The sequence below is a fragment of the Sceloporus undulatus genome, chromosome 4 (genome assembly GCF_019175285.1).
Source record: "Sceloporus undulatus isolate JIND9_A2432 ecotype Alabama chromosome 4, SceUnd_v1.1, whole genome shotgun sequence".
Taxonomy (NCBI): Eukaryota; Metazoa; Chordata; class Lepidosauria; order Squamata; family Phrynosomatidae; genus Sceloporus; species Sceloporus undulatus.
In genome coordinates, this window is record NC_056525.1 from 115,047,862 (window position 1) to 115,057,050 (window position 9,189).

Below are 9,189 nucleotides of genomic sequence, written 5' to 3' on the forward strand. Positions count from 1 at the left end.
CAGCCAGCTTGGCCAACAGTCACAACTTCTGGGAGCTGAAGTCCAAATCATCTGGAGGACCAACAAAAATTGGGCACATTACTAACATTTCTCTATGCCAAACAGGTATCACATGGAGACATTCCAGATATGAACTCAACTTGACACAACTCCAATAACAGATAAATAATCAAGAGAAGGGAGAACATATTTTATAATGCAGCAACCTAACCTTGAGGCTTTCAGATGTTTTCAACTGCAACTCCCATCAGTCCCAGCTAACACTGCCAATGGGGAGAGAAGCTGAAAAGCTGAAAGGATAATGGAAGATGAAGCTGAAAACTTCCAGAAGACATTGTGAAGATACTCCCATTTCTCCCTCACTCCCTTTGCTATATATGAATACTATATGTGTCTGAAGTGTACTTCTTTAATTCTCCATCAGGGAGTTGTATGCATTCACACTCCCTGGGGAGCAAGTCACCCTCATATGCAGATCTACAGTTTTAAAAACAACGCAATTGGCTAGCCAAGTGAGAACAGTATGAAAGCTTGCCATTTAACTGAATGAGTGCTCGACTTATATTTGCAAACAAACCATAATTACAGGCACACGCTAAGTTTCTAGGTGCTCTCTGCTCCGAACAAGACAAAACACAGGAAACACAGTCAGTGAAGGGAGTAGTAGCACATGACGAGAAGATGAAAAAGGGAACAAATAATGAAGGGCAGGGTAAAAGTAGTCTAAATAAATAAATGGTAATTTGACATTATTTCTGAACTGGACCATTGTTTTAAGAATTTAGTAAATGGCTTGGTGTTCATAGGGTTTTTGAATTACATCTAAGCTGATGCTCATAGTGTGTTTTTCACACATGTGATCTTCATATACAGTGGTACCTCGGGATACGAAATACCCAGGTTACGAAATTTCCGGGATACGAAAAAATCCCATAGGAAATAATTGTTCCGGGTTACGAATGTTTTTCGGGTTACGAAAAAATTTTTGGTGCTTTTTTCGGCTTTTTCGCACGGAATCACGGCTTTTCCCCATTAGCGCCTATGGCATTTCGGCTTACGAAGGCTTTTCGGGTTACGAAAGCGGCCGCGGAACAAATTAATTTCGTAACCCGAGGGAGCAGTGTATGTCAAAAGCATGAGAATATTTATTCCACTTTCAAAATGCAGTTTAACAGTACCATGAAACAGCATGATTGTACAATGTGACTCAATGTCACCAATGGCTGCTCTAAGTTCCAACTATAGTGTGATCTGAAGGCAGGATATAAATAATAATAGTAATAATAATAATCAAAACAATTAATGGCAATCAGACACCTCAAACATTATTATGCAGCTTAGAACACTATAAAGGAGAGCCAGTTATGGATTGCAGTGAACGCTGCAGCATTAAATTTGCACTATACCATCAACTCTTCAGCATACAAGCTGCTGGTTTTAGAAACTATGTTTGGAAAAAGACGGGGGGAAATAGAAGCAATCTGAACAAGGTACTTTTGTTTTTTCAAATGTTTGCTTCCTTAAGTCAGAAGAAAGGAGAGGAATGTTAAAGATTATGCATGATGCATGTGATGCTTAGACTGCGTTGCAGTGGCAGCCTTCATCTTGCTAAATTATTCTTTCATTTCAAATGTGAAGTTATTTGTCCTGCATTTAGACATATACAAGTGGGTCCTGTTGTAAAGCAAAGGGCTCTCATTCGGTGTTTCATGTAGACATCCTCAACACCAAGAAACTGGTCCACACCTCATTTTTTTGTTTTACAATTGATACATACTGAGCTTGTTCAGTTTTCACATGGCTGGCCCTTTCTTGGCAGCCCCTTCAATTACTGTTGTATGTATGCATGTATTCCACAAATTTCAGGTTCCCTAAGACAATTTGATTCACCACTCTCAGTGGTTTGTACCTACAATAATTGTATACAGTTTAACAACAACTACAAAAGCATAATGCCTGTCTAGGAGAGAAACACTGCAGAACAACAATGATGCATGGCTTATAATTCATAGCACTCTCCTCATCAGACGTGGGTGAAAAAAAGAGGGACTGAATCACTGCAACACATTCTGAAAAGATGAATGAAGGGGATTGTTATGCACCAAATCTGTTACATTTTGTTTTGTTTAGAGAGAAGTTGTCAGAAGGTTTCATTTGCTGCTTTGTCTTCTTCAAATAAATTTATGGCAGCATATGCACCACTCATGTTAATAAAACAGTTCAATTATACAGTAGTTCTTTTAAAAATTAAACATGAAGTACATGCTAATTCTTTTCATGGTCTTTGTCAAGGCAAGCTTTTTCTCAGTTACCATTCATACTGTCTTATTAGACTGCTCTGATGGCTTCATTCATGAATCTTTCGTCCCTAAGTCCATAAATGGTCCTGATTTCCAATGACTGGTTAGAACTACACTAACTGGTGGAGAAGGGTCTCAATTCCCTACTTGGCTCAAAAACATTATTGCCCACAGGAAAGCCTCTTCTGGAAAATAGCCACATATATAAAAACCATCTCTAGGAAGCAAAATGTCATATGAATCAATCCTCAAGTTTCAAGAACCTGGAACAGACTGTACTCTACCATCTCCTTTTCTTTTTCTCTTCACTAACATACTATACTCAAAGGAGAGCTGTACATTAGCTGTATTAAGTAGACTCTGGACCTCCAGAAACTCTGTACATCAGTCAGTTCTCTCAAGCTCAAGAATTCCTTTCTGATGACCCACATTTTCTGACTGTCTATAATAGGCGGGTTACAAACCGCCTGTTTGGGACGGGCTGCACCCGCCCCTTTCCCCGGTGTATCGGGGCCTCAGTGGCTAGACCGGCAGCCACTGAGGCCCCGATCCGCTGCTTTCCAGGCTGCGGGGAAGCGGCAAAAGGCCGCTTCCCTGTAGCCTGAAAAGGGGTGTCCCTGGGGCTTCAAGCCCCAAGGACACCCCGCGGCGGCGGGGAGGAAGAGAAAGGGGCCGCTTGGCCCCTTTCTCCTTTGGTCCGCTGGGCGCAGACGTGTGAAGGCTGCGCCCAGCAGACCAAACCAGGAAGGAGCTCTGAAACGGAGCTCCTTCCTGCTCCGCGCTAAGGGCGCACTAAGCGCCCTGGTGTGGAGGGAGGACGTTACGTCCGCGCCGCCCCGTATAGAGGCGGCGCGGTCGTGACGTCCTCATGGCGGCGGCCGTGTGGAACGGCTGTCGCCATTTTGTGCACAAGGAGCACACACTAGGGTTAGGGGGGTGCGGAAGCACCGCCCCTTTCTAACCTAGTACACACTCTGTGCGTACTTTCCTGCCCGTTTATAACGGGCCATAGATAGCAGCCATTTAATAGTGCACTATAATGAAGGCAGAAAGACAATACACCAAAAAAAGTTTTAAAAAGTGAAATACTCTATACCCAATGAATCCTAGATAAAGGGTGAATAAACAAAAATGGTGCAAAAGTAATGCTGTAAGTATTCAGTTTTGCACCATTCTTTTTCAATCACCCTTTATAAAAAGCAAAACTTACAATTGATTTCTGACAAATGTGCAGGCTTGCATTTTGCCTAATAATCACAGGGAAGCTTGAGAAAGCTCCACACATCTAGAGCCTCCCACCCCAATGCATTGTTTCATAGAAATAATTAGCAACATGATTAATAAATATAAAGCTCTTCAGGAAACCCAGGAATTTAATGACACAAGTCAGATTGGTCAACTGGAATAAATACAGTCCAAGTCAATTCAAAAATTTCAGTGTAGTAATTCTTTTCTTCTTTTTTTCTCTCTCTCAAGCAGATGATCTTTAGGAAGCGCATACATTTATGTACTAGCATTTCAGGTAAGCCAAAATAAATGTACAGTATTAACAATTTCCAGTGCTTTTATTTCCCCTTAAAATCTAACTAACATTAGAGAAGTGTATGGTACTGAGTTGTGATATCTTAAAATACTACAAGTATTCCTATAAAATAATTCCAAATATATCATTGTATTTGCTAGATTATAATTTTTGAACAATACTGATATTTTTTCTTATAAAATACTACAGTTCATATAGTTCAAATACAATCTGGGTGCCTGCTGTAACTGAGCAGAGTCAGCACATCGGAGGAAGAACACCAACATCACCTCCACCACCCCAAAAAAGAAGATGGCACCATGCCTGCTTGCTTGCTGGCCTTCCTGCTGTTCTGCATCTCTTCTGGTGGACTGTTGCCTGCTCCAGATTCCTGAACTCCCTGCAGAAGCAGATCTCAGATACTGAGACAGCTGCCGGCTAATAAGCCAGAGGACCATCTGTCCCCTTTGGAAGCGGTTAAAAACTGGATACCTGCTGTGGTGGGTTCATTTCACCACTGAAAGGTGCACCACCAAAAAGGGGGGAGGGGGTAGAGTGAGTGCAGGAGCTAGTGCTTTTGGTTGGAAGGGGAAGAAGTGCAAATATTTTTGGTAACTTTTTAAATAACATGCCGGCTGGCAAGAAAAAATGTCTTACATGAATAGAATGGGAGGGCAACCAGTCAAAGGAGCAGCCATTATGACAATGATGGCATGGACAAACAGTCCTACTAGCATGGTAAAAGGGAGAGCCACAGGGTGTTGGTTATACCTAAGCTGTCCCTGACTTCAAATAGTCTGGATAACCTTGGCAACAGTTCCCTTGAGCTAGAAATGCAGCTGTTCAATGTCAGGTTAGTGAAACCTGGCTTGTATTACAGAAACCTGGCTGAATGAAACTGGGGGGGGGGGGGGGTGGTTCTCTGTACAGCAGCAGATGAGCGTTAGGGGACAGGGAGATGGAATGGCAGTGATCTATTGTGATTCTGTGTTCCTCACCAGATGTCCTGACCCACAGTCTGCTAAGTTCAAGTGGTTGTTTTTAAAGGTGAGAGGCCAGGACAGAATAGGGATTCTGTTAGTGTACTGTGCACCATCTCTATTCCGAAGATTGTCTGAATTGGTCCCAGCAGTGGTGTTCGGCTAGTTGTTCTGGGGCGCTTCAACATCCATCCAGAAGCCTCTCTGTCAGGAGCAGCTCAGGACTTCATGTCCACCATGACAACCATGCATATGTCTGAAGTAATATGTGGTGCCACCTATGCTGCAGGACACACTCTGGATCTGGCTTTCTGTTCCGGATGGGATGGTGGTGATCTGACTGTAGAGGAACTGTCTGTAGTTCCATTGTCTTGGACTGATCACTACCTGGTGAGATTTAGACTCACCAGGTCTTGGAGGCTCTGAGAGGTGGGGTGGAGTGATTAAGATGGTCAGGAAAGATGCCTGATACCCATTATCGGGGTCAGGGAATAAAGCAAAGTGGGCCTGTAAAACACTCTACCTGAATTACATGTGAGCCTGCTCAGTCTAGAATAGGTAACGCCCAGGGACATGAAGCACTGACTGGAGGCAGGCAAGGAAGCCACTCTGTGGAGGAAACAGAGTACTGCTGCCTGTACCCAGACCATGCATGTGTTTAAGTAACTAAGCTGATGAAACTCCTGAACAGCAACACGCAGGAGTTTGCTGTGCGGGCAGATGACAGAAAATGGGAAATACGTGAATATCATAGTAGAATGATTATGAAATATGAGGGCTTTGGAGATTACTACAGTACACACTTATAGTGCTGCTATTCCACTTTTACAGCTCTGGCTGCTTCCTGTTGCATTCTGGGATTCGCGTTTTAGGGAGGGGCATTTAGAATTCTCAACCAGAGAGCTCTTAGGTCTCACTGAACTACAAACCCCAAAATGCAACAGGAGACAGCAGAGCAATAAAAGTGGAATAGCAGCAATGTAAGAGATGCAATAGTCTCCCTTGTTATTGTGTGCCTCCAAGTCATGTTTTACTTATGGCAACCCTAAGGTGAATCTATCTTAAGGTTTCTTGGCACGTTTCTTCAGAGGGGGTTTGCCATCTTCTGAGACTGAGAGAATATGCCTTCCCCAAGGTCACTTAGTTAGTTTTTATACTCAAGCAGGGAACTAAACCCTGATCTCCAGAGTTGTAGTCCAGTGCTCAAACCACTTCCTCACGCTGGCTCTAGGCCACAGCAATAAAACCAAGGAGTTAAAGAAGGGAGACTGGATGGATATGATGAGGGACACTTTAGATTGCATGACAAAGACTGTATCATGTGTACATGATGATACAGTGGAAAATAAATGAAAATTCTCAGGAAACAAGGAAATACCAAAAGTAAGCATCAGCTACCAGAAATAAGGAAAAATATCATTGGGGGGGGGAGGAATTAAAATGTGAATTCATTCTAAGGGAACTAAACATTCCAATTAAATAATAGTGATTCCAGAGACAAACTTGCAAGTCTTCATGGACATTACTTCAAAAAAGCCCACCTCCCAACACCTATCCTGTTGACGTTGTAAACAGTTTAACATGAGTTCAACATTGATAACAAGAAAGTAGATAAAACACAGGCACTTACTTTCATGGAGCAACTCCCCCCCCCCCTTTTACTACAGTGCATTTGAAACTTCACTTAATAATAAGCCATGTTTCTCCAGCTTTCAGTTACCCATTCAAACGCTTACGAAGTAGTCATATAAGGTCATGAGAACAGGGGTGGTGTGGCAAAGCAAACCAAGAGGATGAAGAGGTCTGAACATGTTAAACTGACAGCCACTCTTCAGTAATTCATCACTTTGCTGAATTATTCTCTAGAGATGAACACAAACCTCTGTGATCTTTCCATCTAAATAGAACAACTTACTTCATATCTGCTTGTATTACTAGAGCTAAATAAGATAGCTGCCAAGATCTTTAAATGTGATCATACTTCATAGGACCCTCCTGTTGAAAGTCCTACATTTAAGTCTGGGATACCCTTTTCCTTTTACAGAGTCTTGACACCTAGGCTATGAACAGAATCCTCAAGGAGATAAACAGAATTAGAGATTTTTCTGAGGTTGTCACTAAGAATGCATGAAGACTTTAGTCAGTTATGTCACTTAATTACCACAAATAGCTTTAGCTACAAATCCTCTGTATAAGATAGCTGAAACAGAAATTCCCTTTAGCCAGCCAGCCAGATAAAGTTTATAAAACTGTTTCTTGTTGGTCACTAAAATGCCCGTGTGTGAATGGGTGGATTTATAAAAATATTTTAAAACCTCTGGAAGTTTATTTGTAAGGTTAAAATCTTTGGAGCACTAATTTGACATGAAGAGGCAAAACTAGTTAAGAAATTGAGATGCAAGGCCTTTGAAGTAATCTACAAATTTACCCTAGATGAGCTGATGGGTACTTATCAAGTTGTAAGTTAGTTAGCTATCTCCCAGAGACGTGTGAAACCTTGTGCAATAAAAACAACTTTGTCCATGTGTTAAAGTGATGACTCTTTACAGATTTTTCAAAAATACATAGAGTTTTATATGAAAGTAAAATAAATTCTTTTGAGCTCTATATTCCGTTTTGTATTGACAAAAAATAAGCAATACAGTTTCTTGATAATTATAGAAATCTATCAGGCCAGCCATCTTTGTAATAGTCTTGGTATCTATGTACTTTCTGGGACATTTTTTGACTAACGCTAGCACCCTTGTGAAAAATGAACAACTTAACCATTTTTGCTTACTAGAAAACCCTAGGGATGCTTTGACACACATTTATCACATTATGCAGATTTCATCCCAACCTGACTAAACTTATTAAAAGCAAGTCCATAAATCAAAGTAGAGACCAACATTTGTAAAGAATGTTAACTCAAAATAAAAACTTAAGGAACAATTTTATTAGACGGGGGGAAGTTTAAACACGTTAGCTCTAATTGGTTTTGAGACGTTTACATTCCAGGCATTATTTTATGTTCAAATTAGGGGAGAAAACTAGAAGTAGGTGCACAGATTTTGGAGACTGTTTAGTGCTATCTATTCATCAGATTTATATAGGCATACAGATGGCAAAAGTCTTTAATGAGGCTTCTATACTAGTTCTGTAGCATCTGTCCTACTTGCAGGCAGATCAAAACAGCATTTGTTTGCGAATGCTCAACCCACTTCCATAAAAGCAGACAATTTAAGACAAGTACAGGCTGAGACTCTGGTTTAGTGATGCTCGGCTTTCGGCTGTTTGGAAAACTATGTGCATAAAAATGAACCATCATGCAATTTGGAAGGGATGCACCTCTTCCTATTCATACAAAAGTACTGTTATTCAACTTGAACCCATGTGACAAGATATATAAAATTTTACTGGTATAAATTCTGAAATTCTAGAAACAATGGCATTCAAAAGACCTACAGACTTCAACGATATTAAAAAAGTAAAAATTCAGTACACAGGCCTGGCATACATTGGCAATCCATTTTGCTTGGTGCCATGTGACACAACAAAGGCTTCTCAATATAGGAAGCCAAAAGAAAAGTCTATGTGAGAGATTTGCTAGATTTCTAGATGCAGCATTTGAACAGATGTGATTCTAACTTACCGTTACAGACTTCAAAGTCATTCCATGGTAGGTGCCCATTGTGTCAATCTTGAAACCTTCCGTCTCTGCAAAATTAAAAAAAAAATCTTGTAAGTAATCCCATATGCGAATCTAAAATGGGCTAGTCAGATGGCAAGCAAAGATGTGAAACTGCCATCTGTTGCAGGCTACAGTGGGGGAAGATATATATATATTAGACAACAGCAAAACTGTATGTAAAGCAGAATAATCTATTAGATGGTGCAATATCTTTATATCAAACAGCCTGGAATACTTGGAATAATCACTATAGTACCAAATGATTCTAACCATTTATTTTCATTCTTTCTTGTCTCCAAGTCTGTGTGGGTTTTAGAACTTCCTTAAATACCAAGAAGAAAAGCACTCCAAGAACACACTGCCTTTAGATTATAAACATCTGATTACATCAGGAATTTGTATCTGGCACTTAGGCTGCAATGGAAAGAGCCCATTCACCTGAGGCTACCAGTAACTTTCCAGTGCTATACGTTGACAGAATGCACAGCTTCTTCAAGGTTAAGGTTATCTGTTATACAGTTTCTTGGCACTGCTGACCAGGCTCAACCTTGATTGCCTTGAGCAAAAGAACCATATATACAGTACAAACAATATATGTGTGTGTGTATTATATATACATATATATTGTAGATAGATAGATAGATAGATAGATAGATAGATAGATAGATAGATAGATAGATAGATAGATAGATAGATAGATAGATAGATAGATAGATA

At 40.6% G+C, this 9,189-nt stretch overlaps 1 protein-coding gene across 1 annotated transcript in view; it reads right to left on the reverse strand.

The window, feature by feature from the left end:
* The window catches only part of CDC73 (cell division cycle 73), a 140,519-nt gene that overhangs the window by 67,917 nt on the left and 63,413 nt on the right, over nt 1-9,189 (reverse strand). The window contains exon 10 of the mRNA XM_042464342.1: nt 8,434-8,498. Within this exon, the coding sequence (XP_042320276.1) occupies nt 8,434-8,498 (65 nt within the window). The remainder of the gene's footprint in view (nt 1-8,433; nt 8,499-9,189) is intronic.